At 40.0% G+C, this 19,869-nt stretch overlaps 2 protein-coding genes across 4 annotated transcripts; one reads left to right on the forward strand and one right to left on the reverse strand.

Moving 5' to 3' along the window:
• Positions 1–4,274: 4,274 nt before the first annotated feature.
• Positions 4,275–8,187, reverse strand: LOC117302969 (inosine triphosphate pyrophosphatase-like). Its single transcript, XM_033786972.1, has 8 exons — positions 8,015–8,187; positions 7,549–7,600; positions 7,367–7,431; positions 7,139–7,212; positions 6,619–6,650; positions 5,876–5,991; positions 5,431–5,507; positions 4,275–4,935 (listed from the first exon to the last, which is right to left on the reverse strand). Exons 1-8 carry the CDS (start codon positions 8,162–8,164, stop codon positions 4,845–4,847), a joined length of 657 nt encoding a protein of 218 aa, XP_033642863.1. The 5' UTR covers positions 8,165–8,187; the 3' UTR covers positions 4,275–4,844.
• Positions 8,188–8,539: 352 nt separating this feature from the next.
• LOC117302970 (eEF1A lysine and N-terminal methyltransferase-like) lies at positions 8,540–19,572 on the forward strand. Of its 3 annotated transcripts, none has more exons than XM_033786973.1 (13): positions 8,540–8,619; positions 10,119–10,268; positions 11,038–11,266; positions 11,918–12,126; positions 12,788–12,920; positions 13,304–13,425; positions 14,187–14,330; positions 15,328–15,514; positions 16,040–16,217; positions 16,863–17,083; positions 17,997–18,126; positions 18,400–18,537; positions 19,172–19,572. In XM_033786973.1, the coding sequence occupies exons 2-13, from the start codon at positions 10,174–10,176 to the stop codon at positions 19,558–19,560; spliced, it is 2,175 nt and encodes a 724-aa protein (XP_033642864.1). In that variant the 5' UTR covers positions 8,540–8,619; positions 10,119–10,173; the 3' UTR covers positions 19,561–19,572. The 3 variants fall into 3 exon arrangements, with proteins under 3 accessions (XP_033642864.1, XP_033642866.1, XP_033642865.1); XM_033786975.1 differs by having other exon boundaries at positions 8,564–8,619; positions 10,123–10,268; XM_033786974.1 differs by lacking the exon at positions 8,540–8,619 and adding an exon at positions 8,628–8,727.
• The last annotated feature ends 297 nt before the right edge of the window (positions 19,573–19,869 follow it).

Below are 19,869 nucleotides of genomic sequence, written 5' to 3' on the forward strand. Positions count from 1 at the left end.
CCGGAATTCCTTTTTTCTTTCTTTCAAAATTGTGGTCTCCGAGTGCGATGTGAATTTGCTATAAAATTCGGGGGGTAGGTTTTTGGGGGTATACATTTGGATTTCTCTAATCCCTCTTCTCTACAGGCCATACTGACTTGATGTTTATATATTTTTTATTTTACAAAACAGTTGCACTATAAATTATGAATTCTTCATTATGACGTCAATAATTGAACAGCTCAACCGTAGGAATGTTTTCACAAATCCCTGATTCCACGGTGAGGCCAGAATTGACATGCCCCCAGACTCCCTCGCATTTGTAAAGAAATACCTACAGAACTGTCCAAGCTGTGAAAGCACCAGACTATTTGTAGACAAAAGCAGTCTAGGGTTGGCCGTGGAAAATGACAGGATTTTGTGATGTTGTGAAGTTGACAGGCTCGTTCTCTCGGCTTGACTTGCCCCAACCCTGACATTTATAAATACAAAAATCATGTACCTTCATAATTAATTTGGAAGCTGTAAAAGCACCAGACTAATGAAGACAAAAACCTACCTGCGATAGAGGGAACATGGCAATCTAGGGTTCAACCGTGGAAAATGACAGGATTTTTTGTGATGTTAAGAGAAAAAAAACTATTGGAAATTGACAAGCTAGTTCTTGAGTCAATATCAACTGTCAATGCCTTGGTAGCTTCATTTAATATCAACTTTCTAGTCTCAAACCATATTTTTTGTATTGATGTACCCTTCTGATCAACACAAGATTCTGATCAACACAAGATTCTGAGCACAAGAGTATTATTACTAAAGGAACATGTTGCCTTGGTTCGGACGAGTCGGTCTTTGAAAAGCGTTTGTAACAACCGTTTCTTATAAAATGCATATGATTAGAAAGATATTTTAAAAGTAGAATACAATGATCCACACAAGTATCACTTGAAATTGTGTGGGTTTCCTTTTACCTCGTCGACAAACACGGTCGGCAAATTAATGGGAGTCAAATTTTTGACACCCATAAATGGCCGACCGTGTTAGTTCGCAAAGTAAAAGGAAAACCACGCAATTTTGAGGCAAATTTGTGTGGATCATTGTATTCTACTTTTAAATCATCTTTCTAACCATATGCATTTTTTAACAAACGGTTACAAACGCTTTTCAAAGACCAACTCGACCGATCCAAGGCAACGTGTTCCTTTAACTCTCACATACCCTGCTGAAGAATTGCAGTGTCAAATTTTGTACATATTATAAATATATATATTTGTACCACATGATATTTATACATAAATTTGCAAAAATTATTCGAGATTGAAATTAGTAAAGAAAACACAGTTATTGATGGTGTTATTTTTATTCTAAAGCTATGGTTATCAGCGCCCAATTTCATAAAGCTGTTGAGCTCAGTCTGAAAATGTCTTGTCTGAGCAAGCAATGGGTAGGGAACCAGCCACAGCAATGTAAACTGTATGGTATTTTAGCTGGTAACCTATTTTTGCCAAGCAATAATTTTTTTTTGCTTAGAGACTTTATGAAAATGGGCCCACATTATTGAAAAGGCGGTACAGTTGCAATTAGCAGAAGTCGACCTCTCTTGTATTTTTTACTGAAACAACAGAAAAGGCTAGGAGCCTTGCTGGTAGAGCAGAATGCACTCTGCCCAATTTCTTTTACGAAGCAATTATGGTTAAGTGCGTTGCTCAAGGCACAAGTGTTTTGACCGGGATTCGAACCCAAACTCTGCTGCTGGCCAATAGCAGAGCTTGGATCGGGTGAACTAGACCGCTCGGCCACGACACGCCAAAACGTCACTTACCATGTGACACAGTACTACTGAATTTAGTTTCGAGAATGCTGATCAAGTTTTCACTTGTGACTGAGCAGGGCATTTTACCAGTCATCATTCAATTCTTACTCGGAAGTAGCTCAGTAAAATAATTTTATACTTTCCATGAAAATTTTGTGGTAAGACGGATGTACATTATATTACACATGTATAAATATTCTTTTTCAAAAAAGAAAAATATTTATACCATTCCTTTAATTTTACCTAAGCAAACTATAAATTGGTTTTAAAGAATTGTCAAAGTATTTGTGTCGATCCGAGTTTGCTCGTTTATCTACCCAGAAAGCAGCTTACTGGAGTACACAAATACAAACCTGCTAATTAATGCTGCCAGTATGTTAATTAATTAACTAAGTTGAAGTTTGTTGTTGTCATTCTAAAATGAGTGAATGTATTGTGTGCTTTTTTGTCTCAGGGGTAGAAATGGGATAAATTGAAATGGTTTTAATGACTTGGCTTTTAAAGGGGAACTGCTTTAATCAAGAGGGGGACCTGCCATTTTTGGAAGCACTGGCTGAGTTAGTAGACACTGCCCAAGTTGGGAGGTACTGCCTCCAACTAAAATACACTGCCCAAGTTGGGAAACATTGCCCAAGTTGAGAGTGCTGCCTCATTCAGATGGCACTGCTACAGTGAAGGCACTGCCCAAGTCACTAGGCATTGCCCAAGTTGGGAAAGCTCTGCTTGAATCAGATGGCACTGCCGGAATCAGTTGGTGTTGTTCCAACTAGAAAGCTCTTCCCAAGTTGGGAAGCACTGCCCAAGTTGGGAAAGCTCTGCTGTATTCCGGACACTGCTGGACTATAGTGGTAGCAGTCCAAGCGCCGCCCAAGTTTGGAGGCCATTCCCGAGACAACAGGTAACCACATTTTAATCAATTGGGGAATGATGGGGGATTGCGCTATTCAAACTTGCCATATAATATAATGTTTTTATCATCTATGCAGAAACCTACAAATGAATTTGATGAACGTGTTAATCAGTTTAAAAGTTTCATTAAGGTTCTTCAGCAAGAGGGAATGTTGATACAATGTACTGTCTCTTTCCAACCCGTGCTCTGTTGTCAGTTTATGCTTGGGTTTCAAATTCTGCTGGATTGTTATAATTGTTGTAATTATTCATATCAGAGAATGAGGATACTGTAGGAATGATTGTCTACAGTGCACATCATTCCTATATTTATCAGTTAATCTTGAAATTTATTAAGAAAAGTACATTATGCTATATCACAGGGCTCTCACCACTCTGACCTTTGACCCATGGTTAATCAAGACCACAAAGTTTGTGAGTCTGCTTCCCTTTTTGAGGTATGGTGGCCATGATAGGAGTGTAGGCCTAGTGTTTGGTTTGAATGTATACAGACAGACTTACCCTAACTTTATAATGTAATTGTAGTATTGTGTCCGCCATATCTCAAAATGGCTTATGGAATTCTGCGCTTATGAGGCCCTGTAAGCATGGACGTCAATATAGACAGAATACCACTATAAGCAATGTCCAAAACTTTGACCTACATGTAAGTAAACTTTGGCCTTTTCTGCAAAACTTCAGTCGGGGCTTCGTCATCAACATTTTCAGAACGATTCCCTTCAAAGGAATGTGGTTTTCTAGAGAGGGATTCAAAAACATTTCAATCTGAGAAATGTTTTGTCATGAAACGTTTCTCAGATTGTGTATTCCAACTACGTATAATTCTTCCTGCGTGTTCTCAAAAAAAGCTACCACCTTTTGAAAGAAAATTGTCTCGGGTTTCGTTCGGTTGTATACTATCTACATTTGTGTAGGGTTAAAACAATGGAACGTTTCAAAAAACCAAAGGGAGTGTTTTAATGTGCAAATGGTAGTTTCAAAGGAAAACAATTACTCTTGAAACTCTAAAAAGTTCCACCAAAATAATACCGTGGGTGGGCACAGAAAATCTTTCTGAATTCTGACCTAAAGTGGTTGGGGGTGAAACACAAAAGACAACATCTCAATTAAATATTTTTATCAAGTGTATAAATGGAGACAGAGAAATTTATTCAAATGATTTTATGTAAACCAAATATATTTTCCTAAGTGAGGTGTAAATACAAATAAATGTACATAATTTAAGTAAAGGTTAAGATTAATAAAAATGTATGGGAAGAACATAAGCAAAATGTTGAAGGGACTTGGTTATGTCTAGCCTGGTTTCATTTATATTTTGTATGGTTAATACCTGTATTGAATGTATTGTAAACTGAACACTTTTTAAATATTATTCAATCATGCCATTCTAATGTGTATGTCAAACAAGTATGTCAAACTAAGGGTGCCTACGATTAGCTTCCCCGTGTCGACCTCGGTATGCCCCTGGTGCGTTCGAATAGTCATTCCAAGGGCTCACCCGAGTCAGCCCCCAGTGCCCTGCTTGTGGAGTGGGTCACTCGGGGCTGGCCTGAGGTGCATGATGTCACCACGAGAGGGTGAGTGATCGTTCCATTAGCTCTTGTCAGGGGCTCACCTGAGTGAGCACCGCGGGGTCGACACGGGGAAGCTAATCTAACGCACCCTAATTATGCATCAAACTGAAGAGTGCGTGAAAAAGGTCAAAACTTGAAGAATTTACACAGTGCAGTAATACTTCTGTCAAGTTACACACAGTGCGGTATGTTGGGTCCGCGTAGTGGTATATTGCCTCGCCTTCCATTTCTAGGATCCCAGTTCGAATCCCACCTGGGACACTGTATGGATTAGGTTTGCAGTCCCTACCTAACTGCTACATGTAGGTCTCTCCTGGAATAAATCTCTGGGGTTTTCCTCCCATGTCTAAAACTGAAACTTCCTGCCTTGTGTCTTCTCTCAATGTGGTTCTTGACTAGAACAGCGATTCAGTTTGCTTGTCTGAGAGTCCTTGGCTTCACAACAAGAATTAATAAATGTAATGAAACTAGACAAATGTAAATGCTCTTTAGAAATTTGTGAACCGTGTAAATGTTGAAATTGTAATAAAAAAAACTTGTGAAATTGTAAAACAAAAAAGTGAAATTTGACATTACGTCTTGATGAAGTGTTCAGCGAGTGCCTGTAATGCTTTGCCTCGATGTGAAATACTGTTCTTGGTCGAAGATTCCATCTCGGCATATCTTATGGAAAGAAAAGAAGATATATATCTTGATTATAAAATCACAGCATTTTGTATAAATTTTACGTTCATTCTCCAAATCTTGAAAGATTCGGGTGGTAAGTTTTGTTCCTATTCATGTTTGATAAAGTAATGTAAGCTACGGCCACGGCTAGATTTCGGCGTCATCATGCGTTGAAGTATAGGCGTTCTCAGCAACACACTTTGCAACAGTCGTAGCCGTAGCTTTACCGCCAATTCGGATACAGCCTAAGGCTGCAATAAAACCAAAGGTTAAGGTTAAAGCTGATGCATCACATTTTAACAAGGACTTACAAACTTGTTGCAGTTGTTATTTTTTGCAGTGCAACAGTATTACTTCAAATGTGAAATTTGTTGTAGCGCATCAATACCAAATCTTTGTCACAAGCTCCCTGATCAGAGCTTACAGGAAATGGATTGAGACGACTTTGATAATGGGATAACGGCTAAATATACAATAAGTTTTGACTCTTACGTTTGTGTGAATCCGTCGGGTTGGAAGCAAGGATCCCATCCAAAACTTGTTGGTCCTCTCGGGGAAACGATCAAACCCTGCAAAAACAATCAACACTAGCTATTGTAAATACCAAAACATCTGTTTTTTCCCGTCATATGATCTGTTTCGAAAAATTGTTTTTGGCTCATTTAATTTAATTTTTTTTTTTTTTTTTTTCTGGTTGTGAAACCAAGGTTTTTCAGAAAAGTGAACTCAATAGCTGTACTAGCCAAGAACCCAATGGAGAGAAGACAAGGAAGGAATTTTCAGTTTTAGATGCAGGAGGAAAACCCCAGAGAACTATTCCCGGGGAAACCCACACTAAAAACACATTCCATTATTGCTGCGTCCTTCTGATGGGACATAAGGTCGTTGGTCGCGTAAGGCACTTGAAGAACCAAGTGCACTTATCAAAATAACTTACCGGTGTTTTCCCTCTAAACAGCTGCACTGGATCCTCGAGGTTTCCGCTGGAGTATGCAAACGTGCAGAGTGCATAAGCTGACTTGTCGGTCCAGTCCGTCAGCAAGCGGTGAAGCCCTGAAAGATGAAGATTTATGCCTAAGAGTTTATCCCGTGAATAAATAGTTATAATAATACTTGGGTTATCTACTGGCTTCTCAAAGCACTTCTTATTTCAATGGTAGGTATGTTAAGTTTAAAAACCATGAGACCCATATCGCAACATGTAAGGATTTCAGAGGTGATGTGGCTCAATCTGCTACAAATTGCGCCAGAACCACTAGGGCAAACTCTTTGCATTTGCCTGAGAAGAGCAAAAGTGCCACATCTGGGATTCAAACCCACACTGCTGATCAGAAACACCAGAGCTTGAGTCCTGAACTCCGAATGGGAGACTTTTTGGGACGATAGAGGGCAGCAGACTTACCGGGTAAATCCATTGTTCTCAGAATTATGCGCATGTTCAGAACTACGTAAACAATGGAAATTTACCCGGTATGTCTGCTGCCACCTAGCGTTGGAAAGTCTCCTATTGCTCGGCCATGACATTGACACACCAGTGCCACAACTCACTCCATTTCTTCACTAAAATTCATTATCCTCATTTTAAAACTCACACTAACACAAACCCCACACACTTAGTTGAATCAGGTTAGAGCAATACTTTTTTCAAAAGACAAGAAAGGGATTCAAAAGGCGACATACCTGACGGGCCAAGTTTGGACAAGAACCACTTTCTGTATGGAACAAAAAGAGAATGATCGATTGTGAACATTAACAGGGCATATTTGGTATTGATCATCCAAAATAATTGTTAAAGATCATGTCAATGTGTAGCTGCATTAATCTCCGCTCTTTTTCATTCCCCTTGGCAAGTCCCTGTTGTAGTTGATTGAACGACAGATTGAAAAGATAGGTCTTGATGATGCGTTTGAATGTGTCCCTCAACTCGTCTGGAAAGGAATTCCAGAGACGCGGTGCACAGCTGAAAAAGGCAAGGTCTCCGTAGTTATTAACATTTTAAACAAATCAAACTTATATAGAAAGGTTTGCGGTAACACCATGTAACGACTATCTCTATAGAGTTGGGGTGGTTCTGAAAAGAGCTGTTGGTTTCAACTTGACATTTCGATCAGTATGCTCTGATCGTCTTCTGAAGAACCGCAAACCTTTCTATATCGTACTTCCACCTTGCAAAGTTTCAAATCCTACAAATCAAACTTACATATACGGACCGGGCATTCCTCCCAATGCATTGAAACACAGGCAAGTATCTTCAACAATAACTGGACCTTTTACCTTGTGGGAAAGACGGACAAAAAGACAATCAGAACGGCAATGACTAAAAACATTTGAGAGATCGTGGCCAAATAAATAGTACCAATAGGCCCTATGCCATTTATGGGATTCATAAGAAAAAAATGTTGTGTAACAAAACACGTTGCATACTCACATGTTTGACAGCTTCTTTGCATTTTGCTACAGATATGTCGTCAGGTTCACCCTGAAATTCAGGAACTGCAAGAAGAATTAAATAAACATTTGATGAGGATGAAGTGTGAGTTGGTGACTACTCAATCAAAGAAAATTTTACTTTAATAAAGATGAAATCTGGACATGAAAAGGAAAACTTACGATCTATACTCCTTGAAGTCACATTGAACTTGTCACCAAGAATGGCGATGACCTGGAAATGTCACCATAAAAAAAAAGGTATTTATAATCGCAGAACATTGACATGACAAAGATTGAAATCAGTGGATTTAAATGCATAATTTTTTGTGTTACATTGCTAGAAGCTATGCTCTACACCCATGATTTTAGTCTGCTCCATTATTTGCGGAATTAACTATTTTGACTAATTAGTAATTAATAACATGGAGGCATAAATTAATAGTAAACAACTTCCCAACTTCGCAACTACAACCATTTTATTGGCAAAGTCCGAAGCATAATATTAATAATTTAGAGCAAGGAACTGTACCTTCATTTACAATTTCTGAACAATGAGACTGGAAGTGAAGGACTGAAGACGGAAGTAAACATTAAACAAACTTAACATTTGTAAGTAACAATTCACTTTATTTCATTCTCCACTTACCTCTTCGAGTTTCTTTGCGTTTCCTGTCACAAATACGAGATCTAAAACTGCCTTAGCTTTCTTAGGTGACGATACAGCCATTTTTAGACAACTTGTGTACAGCATGCAGACCACGAGCACAACAACTTGTTGGTACATAAATTGAAGCATACGACGCTCTATTCCCGCAACTCAATTTGACCTTTCAACTCTGGGACAAGGCCGAAAATTAATAAACTTCCTCTAGTCCGCTTGACTAGAAAGTTCCCCCCCCCCCCCCCCCCGTGGTAAAATAAAACCATTTGGCTCAAAAAAATTACATTTTTTCTTGATGTTGTAGATTCTTTTTTTTTTTTATAGTTTATGGACAAATGCTGTAATTTGTTTATCTTTTTATTTATACATTCATAATTATTAACAATAATTTGCCACAAATGAAGGGTGCAATGGTCACGTGGACTAGTACAAGTTTGTTAGACAGGGGCCTCAAAACTTGTCTAAATTCTAGACTTATTACAACACGTGTGAATACTGTACACACAGATACAAAAATGTACACAAATCATTGACCTGGATGACTGTTGGTTATGTCCAATCGTCTCCAGAGTGAAAGTTGCTCAATTAAGGTAAATTTCTGGTTCATTTCATTCTTTCTTTACATTAAAATAGCATCAAATGCGCCTAGGCCCAGTTAGTCTTAAGGAATCCAGTCTTAATTTTAGACCCAGTAAGTGGTAAGTAAGTACATAGAGGAAGGACAGTATATTAATTACTCATTATTAATATTAGTAACTGGGCCCTCCCCCCCCCCCCCCCCCCCGGCCATGCGGCCAGGGCAGGGGCAACAACAAGCGCTGTGAGTGAGTGATAGTTGCGATAACGTTTTTTACCTTTTGAACGATTGGTGCGTATACGCGATGTCAACATGGCGGCGCACTAAAATGAAGATGGCGCGCACCATACGTAGTTTTTTAAAAACTTTGTTTTTGCTGCAATAGTCCTCTTTTTGACATCATCACATCAACTAATTAACTTTGTTATTCCAAATCTGCATTATCATCCACCGAAAATACAATGTAATTATGTTTGTGACAAAGAAATAATACCGTATGCTGGTCCGCCATTTTAAATACCATCGCCAACACCTCCGAAGTATGTTCGCCTAAAGTTGCCAACGTTCGCCAACGGTGGCAGCGAACAACTCGTTCCACTTGAAATTGTTGGCGAACGTGCGCCACTGTTGGCAACGTTTGCGCGAGTGGAACGCACCCCTGGGCAGGGGCAACAAGTGCTGTGAGTGAGTGATAGTTGCGATAACGTAACCCTCCTGCCGACGGCGTAGCCGGAGGTTGGCAGGAGGGTTACGTTATCGCAACTACGTTCTTACTTACCTCTCCATCCATCCATGGTTCTTCCATTCTTCGAAATGTTGACCGGGGTGTGGGGGGGGGGGCGTAGCCAAGGTTTGGACTTGCATACTGACCATCTATCTGAAGGGGGGGGGGGGGCAGGACAGGTGTCAAATTTTCGAGGGGGGAAACGGGAGTAACACTACAACACCCCGGTTGCTGGATCATATTTAATTAAATATCACTCGGATGACATTGAAATTTTGACATGTTACATTATAGAATGTATTGAAAATGTAATTGTTTAGATAATATGTTAAAATGTTGATCACAGTATGGTATGTATGTGTTCAATTGTTTACATTTGTAGCTTCACACCACTCACTAGTCACATTATGGTTTTTGAAGCGGATTGGTTAAAAGACTTTAAAAAGTTTAAATTAAAAGAAGCAGACATTCTTCCATACTCTGCCACCACTTGTTCATTTACAAATTGAAATTAGACCTGATTGTCCTCCTTTTTTTTCGAAAATTGTCAATATCGGTCGTACTAACCTAGATTTAGAAGTAAGAGTAAGACTAATAATGACCAATTTTAACAAAAAACGAGTGCAGCGCCCCAGTATACTATACTGGGTCTTAATTGAAATCAATTATTTACTCAAATGAAATTTCCTTTTTGGTAATCAGTACCATGAACCAGTGTCAGTGGTGTCAAAGCCTGATCCATTTAAATTGTGAGTGAATTTGTAATTTTGTGTGGTTTTTTTCCCCAGACAGAATGATCTTTTGTTCAGACAGTAGTCGAGGTTAAAGCTTTGAAGGGGTGAAATGGACTTGTACACAAGAAGTCAGCATGGATCCACCGGTGCCACAGAGTATTGGGACAGAGTTATCAAGAAGCAGGGAACCAGTTCAAATGAATGGTAAATATATATCAAAGATGCTTCAGACATTTCAATCAATTAAATGTTTACCATTGACTTTCACCCAGATTCAAACTAACCAAATGACGACTGGAAAGAAATCTAGTCTAGTTTGGCGTGTCGTGGCTGAGCAGATAAGATAACTGAACTCAAACTCTTTTGTTTCTTACCAACAGAGTGTGGGTTCGAGTCCCGGTTTTGACAGGTGTGTCCTCAAGCAAGACACTACCATTATTGTTTCATCCTTCGGATGGGACGTAAAGCCATAGGTTCCATGTGCTGTGTAATGCATATAAAAGAACCCAGTGCACTCATCCAAAAGAGAAGGGGTTCGCCCCGGTGTTCCTGGTTTGATTAGCAGTATATTGCATCACAATACCATGTAAAACCATTTCGTAGTGATATAAAGGAACAGGTCTCATAATTCAAAACATAGCTCCACATACCTTGCAGGGAAAACAAAAACTGACCGCTTTGAAACGCCCCTTATAGGGGTGTGAAAAACGCTATATAATTCTCACCCCCCACCTCTGGGACCCACAGGTTCGAATCACGTTGGGGGCACTACATGCACTACCAGACTGCGTTGGTTTTTTCCCTGGAATAATTCTCTGGGGGTGTTCCTCCCATATAACTGAAACTTCTTTTTTTGTCTTCCCTCCATTTGGGTTCTTGGCTAGTAGTTCAGTGATTTAAGTCCTTGGGTTCACAACCAGAATAAATGAAATAAAATTAAATCAATTTTTTTTCCTTTCTTTTTTCGTCCTAGGTATGGAGGTTACCATGACTTAACAGGCGTTCTTCATAAGTACGTCCGACCATCAGACAAGACGCTTTTTGTGGGAGACGTTAACTGTTGTCTGAGTGAGAGTCTTTATGATGTAGGTTATCGCTCCCTCGTCAATATTGACGAGAACGATGCCGACGTGAGACAGATGAGCACCAGGTCTGGCAAGACAAGGCCAGAGATGAAGTTCCTTCAGATGGATGCGGGAGAGGTAAATATAAATTAAAGTAAATATTTGTCAATAAACAACTTGCGTAACTTCTGTTGAGTTATTTATACTTAAAGGCACTGGACACATTTGGTCATTGCCATGTATGGAGGTGAGATAAAAAGTGCTTGTTTTTTTCTTTCATTGTTTTCTTTCAACTTCGATGAGCAATTGATTACAAATTTTCACAGGTTTGTTATTTTATGCATGTTAGGATATACCAGGTGAGGATACTGGTCTTTGACAATGTACCAACAGTACAACCTCCCTTTAATAGATCAAGTTTTTGGCCATGACATGAATCCCTACTTACGGCAAATAAGATGTATGTAATTTAATTTACCGGTAGAAGATCCAGGTTCCAGCTTTATATAGTCGTCAAGTTTGGGGAAAAAGTTAAAAACACAGAGCAATGTTTTTAGGAGAGTCGTGTAAATACATTGTGCATGCTGAGAGGAAAAATTTTTTTATGACATTGTTTTACTCATTTCCCAAAAATACAGCACCTCAGTCCCTTATAATATTTTAAGAGAAGCATTCTACCATCATTATCTTTAAAACTTGTAAGTTAAATGCACATCTGTGGACACTGTGTTTTGTGTCGTTCAAAAAGTACCTAAACCCTTTAATGAAAATAATTTTTTACCACCATAGATGAAACTTGAAGATACGTCATTCAACGCTGTTCTAGACAGAGGTACAGTAGACTTCCTCCTTGAAGAGGACAATGAGGAGGCCAGACTGAAAGGGAGTCGAGTATTAGCCGAGGTTTGCCGAATCTTGAAGATGGGTGGACGGTTTGTGTGTCTTACCATTGCTGCAGATCATGCAACGAGACACCTACTCAAGCACTTTACTGAGAGGTAACTTTTGAAATAGTGGCTTCTTATATACAGTTGAATCCATCACTCTGTGATAATCATGGTACTGCAATAATATTACCCCTGGTCACTGGCCCATTTATTTCATTTCTAAAACCATCTCAGCTCCTGGGGAGTTTACAGCCTGTGCTGCCAAACATAGCCCTCCAAGCTAAATCAATCACAAGAACCATCTCCGCTCTCACATACCCCGAGTGAATAGAAGCAAATACAAGTGTCTTGCTCAGTGACACAAACGTCACAACCAGGACAATACCCGTCACTTGATGGCTTAACCACCAGGGCCCAATGTCATGAATCTGTTAAGCAGAAAATACTGCTTAGCAAATGTCTTTGCTGGGCAAGAAATGAGTGGGGCACCAATTGCAACAATGTAAACTTTTGATGACATTTTGGCTAACGCAGTTCCTGCTAAGCAAGATTGCTCTGTGTTTAGCACATTTTTGTGCTAACAGGCTGTTTTGAAATTGAAACCCATGAGGTACACTGCTCAGCTGCGACACTCCAAATAGAAGCACCATGCTAAAAAGACTTGCAGCCTGTGTATGTCATGCTCCCAAAAGTGTTATAAAATATACAAATATTGTTTTTCACAGTATAAAAACTGGAGTTCAGACTATGATATTTCTTAATTTTTTTCCAGTGGGTGGTTGGTGCGTCTGCACAAGATATCAATAGAGGGCCGTGAGAAAAATGATGCAACAAAACCGACTTGCAAAGTTCCAGTTTTTGCATTTGTCTTCACCAAGTTCAAGTCAATGCCAGGCATTAACATGGTATGTATAGTTATTTTCTGAGATTCATTTTATAGATTTGAATTACCAAATCATGATTCAACAAACAAACGAGCGTGAAAATCGATTGCCCATGTTTTACAGGGCCCTATTTCATGGCTTTGCTCACCGTAAGCAAAGAATCGGAAGCAGAATATTCCGCTCTTACATCAAGTGAGTTCACAAGTAAGCAGGGAAATTTTGCTGATACGGGTGCAGAGTCCACGTTACCAGACATTCTTCGCTTTAACACAGCTAGCGCAGAAATTCTTCAAGCGAAAAATGTGGATCGTAAGTGCAAAATTCGATGTACTCAAGTTGGGGCAGGCCCAACTATGATTTAAGTCTACTATAACTCAAATTGTGATTTCAAACTTTCTTTGCAGCCTCTGGAGCTGTGTATGACGGACAGTGCCACCCCGGACAGAGTTAACTCAATAGAGATTATCATGACTGTTATTGAAGAGTGCAAACACTACGCCATGGTCAGACAGATTCTAAACACAACGTGAGTGGAGAGAGAGATAACCTTATTTTTTACTCTTTCAGTGCCCGCTTTTGTTTGCTTTTTGAACCTTAAAATGCCAAGCTTTTAAAAAAAAAATCCAAATTCTGTATATAAAATTAATAATTCTTTCTTACCAATCAAAATGTATCTTGCCGATTTGTGTTGTCTTGGTACATGTACATCCCAAGGTCAATAGTATTTCTTGCGTGTTAATGCCCGCTCTTGGTAACATGAATATTATGTATCAGACATGTACGATAATGGCACTTTCAGAACACATAAAATAACATGTACAACATTGGCACTGAAAGAGTTCAAGCCATTGGACACTTTCGGTAAACAGTGTTGTCCAAGGCCCACACTTCGTGTACCACAACTTATATATAAAATAACAAACCTGTGAAAATTTAGGCTCAATTGGTCATCGGAGTCGGGAGAAAATATCGGGAAAACCCACCCTTGTTTCCCCACGTTTCGCCGTGTCATGACATGTGTACATCCGTAATTCTCGCTATCGAGAATTGATATTGTTTTAAGGTTTTCTCAAAAAGTAAAGCATTCCATGGAATAATATTTCAAGACAAGTCTGTCACCATGACCTTTCAGTAAACCCTGTAAATTGTTTGTAAATCTGTGATCTTTTAAAAAAAAATTCTGTACCGAAAGTGTATAATGGCTTTAAAGGGGCACATTTTCTTCGGATTGGGTGCTTTAAGGCTATAAAAACCCAAATTATTTGATTGTTTATTTCTGATGAACAGGTCTGTAACGAAAGATGACATATCAGTTCGGCTGTACAGTAAGACCAATCCAGATGGCCCGAGGTATACCATACATGTTGTAGACAGTGACAGAAACTACAGCGCCTCAAAGAAGTTTGGGATCTTCATAACGCCACAAGGAAGGTGAGGAGAATTGATGAGTCTAAGAAGTGTTGTGGGGTACAACAAAGACAAATTCACTAGAGCGGGATTTGAACCCATGACCTCCAGATTAACGTGCCAGCGCTTTACTTACAGAGCTACAGCACTATGTTGGCAGTCTCCCTATTTTGTAAATATTTCAATTTACCAGTCAGTTTCCTTTGTGGTTTATTATTTGAAATCTTTGAAATGTTGCTTAAGGAAAGAAGGGATGCTAAATAATAGGGAAGTTAGAAAGGTGCTGAAAATTATGACCAATAAAAACAAATAATTGTTGTTTATTTTTAAATAATATTAACTTGAAAAAAAGGAAGACTGCATCCAAAAAGGAAGTGGGCGTGGACGCATAATTTTGGTTTTATGGCCATAAATTTGGCTCAAATTGATCAACCTATTTTGAAAATGTTAATTTTGCACCATTGTCCACTTCTTTTGATTGCCTTGCCCCTGCAAATGAGCAAGGTGTGTCATGGTCGGGCGGTTAAGAGCACCGAACTCGAGCTCTGGTGTTTCTGTTCAGCAGAGTGTGGGTTCGAATCCCGGTCGTGACACTTGTGTCCTTGAGCAAGACACTTTACTATAATTGCTTCTCTCCACCCAGGGGTAAATGGGTACCGGTGAGGGTAGAGTTGGTTTTTGTGATTGATAAGCTTATTGTTCTACATATTTAGCGGCACAGGCTGTATACGTATACTCCCCAGGGAGCTGAGATGGTTTAAGGAATGATTTAAGGTCCAGTGACCAGGGGTAATAATGTAGTTTCACTGTGTGATGGACCTGAGCGCTATATGAGAAGCCACTATTATTGTTATTACTATTATACCCCGTGCAAGAGCCACCCCTGCTCCTGAGTAACACCCTGGGGTATTCTTGAAATGTGCAACTAGTACCCCGTGGAATGAAGACACACTGTAAGTGCTGCGGGGTAATTGTGTGTAAAGGATTTTAGTGATCCTCATTTTTTTTTGTTCATCTTTAGAGAGACGGAGTGGATGTTTTGTACAGACCGGGGTCGGGAGACGCTGGCGGTGTCAGCGGGTTTCCAACGACTTCTAGTCGTCTCTCTTCACCGTGATCACTCCTACACTAACATGGATGCTATAAAGGCAGAGCTGTCGAGTAAAGTCATGGAGTTAGCTCCTCCGGGAATGCAGGACAATGTTCAGGTAGCAATCTTTGTATTAATTTGTTTTTACCCTTACGCTCATGTGTATTAATCGCGGTGTACTCGTACTTTCCCGAGTTCTGTGAAGACAAAAAACACAGGCATAAAGGCCAAATAAAAATAAATACATGTTTAGCGTCCCCGCCCACTTCCTTTTAAGCAGTGGCCTCGTTTTTTCCTCTTTTTTTTTTTTCCTTTTTTTTTTTTTTTTCAAATATAAATTGTAACGCTCTCAGCAAAAAACATCATTTAAAAAAAATAACTTGGCCGCTTGTATAAAAAAAATATGTCGGGTGGCAATTTAAAAATTAAAGAAAAACTTCCGCTTTCCATTTTTGGTTTGCCCATACTTTGGTGGGATTCGAACCTATGACCTTTGCGTTGTATATTTGTAACTGACACTTCTCCAACATCTTCTCTACACAGGTATCGTCAGCAAGGTCAAAATTGAGTTATCGTTGAATTGCTCTCAATTTTACATGCTCTTAATTAAACACAAACAATTGTTTCTTGTATTCCCAACTAGGTGCCATTTCTGTCGATCGGTGACGACATAGGACATCGAGAGGTACGCTATAGAGGCAACAGTCCCCTGACTGGGGACTTTGTTGTTGAAGATGTGACGGATGGTGAGGATGTCTACAGGAGGCTTGTGTTCCTGAGCGGGGTGGTGTTAGTACAGTCACAGAGTCGTCTTATAAAAGGTGATCATGAGGTACCTCTTCATAACTTTAATCTTAGGAGTTATGACGAGTTAAGTTCCGTAACCATACAACCCAAAGGACGAGTAACTCATCCTAACTCGAGATAGGATTAATCGTAGCATTTTGTGAAATCATCTGCTGGACACTTTCAGTAATTACTCAAAATATATATTAGCATAAAAAACTAATGCGGAAAGAGCAATGTGGAGCTGTTGATAGTATAAACATTGTGAGACAACTCCCTCTAATGTAGTACTTTTCTCACTAAAATATTTGAACCTTGCATCTTAAAGCACACAAGTTTGTGCAACAAGGGTGTGTTTTCTTTAGTATCTTTGTTCTAGGTGCCAGTCAGAAGCCATACAACCATTAGCTGATGTGAAGGGATCACAGCAGCGTTATAACAATACAACCTGGAAAGCGGCAGCCAGAGGATCACCTTAAGGGGATGCAAAATTTTTATTTCAATGATCAAGTTATAAACCACAAGAGAAATTGACTGGAAGCTGGCATCATAGGGCTAGATAGCTCAGTCTGTACATGGCTGGCACATAAACTGGGGGTTTTTGGTTCAAATCCCACTCGAGTAAGATTGCTTTTGTTCAACCCCAAATTATTTGTTTACTTGTGTTTTTGTTTTTATAGAACGACCACGAAAAGGGAGACATAAACAAAAAGCCAAAGCATCGTCAAACCAGATGGTCATCGACCACGCCTTCCTTGAGTTTGACTTTCATAAGCAGATGGTGGCAGGTCTAGCCCTTGTCCCGCAATTCCTACAGCTCCTTGCTAATGAGATGCGCATATTGATCATTGGTCTGGGTGCTGGCAATCTACCCATGTTCCTGTACCACCATTTCCCAAAGGTATGTACGTAGCCAGAGGAGTGTGTTCAGGTAATTTTGCTCATGCCACTTAAACTGTACGAACAACTGTGAAGGAATCCAATGTCTCGTACATGGTCATAGTAATAAAAAATGACAGACGTTTTGCCTTTTGTTAGTTCAAGGTGAGGGCTGCAGTTTTTGTTCTTCTTTTATTTAGGGTGGCACGGTTGGCTTGTGCGTAAAGCGCTCGCCTCTCACCAAGGTGACCCCGGTTCGATTCCCGGTCGGGGCCATATGTGAGTTGAGTTGTGCGTTGGTTCTCTGCTGTGCCACGAGGGTTTTCCAGACTATCCGGTTTTCCTCCCTCAGGAAAAAATCAAACACTTTCGATCTTGGCTGTGCTCCGTGGTCATAATGGGTTGATGTGGCTGGCAGCTGAATGCGCCCTTGCATGCCTGCTTTTCGAACACGTTGTAGCCGCGTCCTTCGCAATTCAGCTCTATACATGTAGCTGCGAGTAAGGACGATTAGCCCCCCCAAATTATTATTATTATTATTATATTTATGCAAGTTTGCCCCAAGCAAGGCTAAAAGCCACTCTCGGTGAGGGGCTACAAGAACCAAAGTTATTAAAATGTGAAAAATAACTTAGTTGTAGGTAGGAATTGATATTCCTCTTTATAACAGTCTAGATTGTTTCATAGAATGGATAGAAACATCCACCAGGCAAGGAGTTTCAAATAGATGCAGTACATGGAATAAAGCTGTTGGAATAGCTCTTTGTTCTACAAATCACCAAATAAAGAGTGAACGGGTGAGAAGATGAAGAAAGTCCGGGTTTACGCTCAAATACTTGTGATGGTGGAACTAGGTCAGACACACTGGTGGCACATTTAACATGAAAATATCTCTAGAAATGCTACTAATGATTGATTGTGTGGTCTGCCATCAGCTCCAGATCGAGGTAGTTGAGCTGGACGGTGCGGTTGCCGACGTTGCTAAGTCTTGGTTTGGTTTCATCGAGGACCAACGCATGAAGGTTTTCGTCGAAGATGGCTTGAAATTCATCCACAACGCTGAAGGTGAATTCTTTTTAAAGGCATATAGCATCGGAAGTTTGTGTTTAGGATTTGTTTTAACGTCAAGTCTTACATTTATAAGGTTGTCGAGATTCTAACCATAGTACCTTAAAATGAACATAGGACAATTGAAGCCTATTTTTAACTTTAGGAGTAATTACCAAATGTATCCCTTCCTTTAAATGTATGAACCTGCATTTCAGGTTTTTGCACCATTCATGCAATTTTTGATAAACCAGTAGTAATAATAATACTTTGTGTATGAATTTTCAACAGAAAAATCAAGTCCGATGTACCATGCCATAGTGTTTGATGTAGACGCTAAAGATTTAACAACAGGACTAAACTCGCCGCCAAAAGCCTTCATAGAGAAAGACTTCCTGCAGAAAGTTGCCTCTGTCATTATCCCTGAAGGTATATTGATGTTAATATTCATATTGACCCCACAACCCTTGCACATTGCGCCATATGTGTGGCTGTGCGCCTAAGGCACCCTTGCATGTCTGCAGCTTGACTATGTTGTAGCCGCGTCCTTCGCAATTCAGCTTCTTAAGCTGCGAGTAAGGATGATTAGCCTCCCAATTTATATCTTATACAAATTATCAAAAATGCATTTCAGGAAAGATCCGTTGAAGAAAGAGGCTTGATTAAAAACATCCTTCACGTCTGACAACTCACACCTGTTATCTCTATGTAATTCCTTTTCCGAATGGTGGACTTAATTGAATCATGCACAACAAAGTAGGGCTGCTGACTGCCCCAGGCAGATTAACTGCTCATCCATAGAGTTTAATGACCCCAAGTATTAATTCAATGTAACTTTGAGAATAGGATGTGTACTTTCCAAGTTTTTGTGGCGAAACTCAGAAATGTTTCAGTGAACCTTTCTTGCAATGTCCGCTGCATGTAAGGATGATTTGCCTCCCACTTTAAACTAACGAATTATAAAGAATGGAATGTTACTGTGATAACAGGACCTTGAAGGTTTGAATCGACGAATGAACAATTACAAAATAACTATCTTTCCGTGCGTTTTTTTTTTCCCCAGGAGTGTTCATGATCAATCTGGTCAGTAGGGATGACGCGATCAAACAAGACGTCATCGACGACGTCAAGACGGTCTTCCCTGTCGTGCTCACCAAGAGCGGTGACGATGATGTGAACGAAACACTCTACGCAATCTCAAGGTGTAAGGATGCGGGTATTGCAACCGAGGCCCCCTCAGTGACGTCGTTATCGAAGTCTTCTCCATCGTCAAAATTATCCCAAGGACAATCAGCGTCTACCCTTCAGGATGTCTCCTCGGCAACAGAACTGCTTAAGAGATTGCCGAGGTTCGGTAAGGACCTTCAGAAGGCAGCACAGTCAGCGCATAAGGGAGTCTGGGATCCTGACACGGACTTCAGCGCACTGATGGGAAAACTGCAGATCAGGTAGCAGGGTACGGGGCGCGATGATCCGGAAGGACCGGAATAGTTTCCCCGACTCTGTTTTTCGTTTTCTTGCCATGCGAGTAACTCTGTTCATAGGCAGACAACTGACTGAATGCTTCTTGTTGGGATCTTCCATTTTTGCTCAAAGAAAACCTTAAAATGTGAGTCAATGGCCCAATCAAGTAACCACACGTAAGAAAACCATGGCTGGTAAACTTGTTATCGTAAATGCGCCAGTTGCTGTCGTTGGGCAAGGATATGCCTCCTGAAGTCAGTGAGGGCACTGTTTTAACAAAAATGTGACATCACAGGC

The sequence above is a fragment of the Asterias rubens genome, chromosome 19 (genome assembly GCF_902459465.1).
Source record: "Asterias rubens chromosome 19, eAstRub1.3, whole genome shotgun sequence".
Classification (NCBI taxonomy): Eukaryota; Metazoa; Echinodermata; class Asteroidea; order Forcipulatida; family Asteriidae; genus Asterias; species Asterias rubens.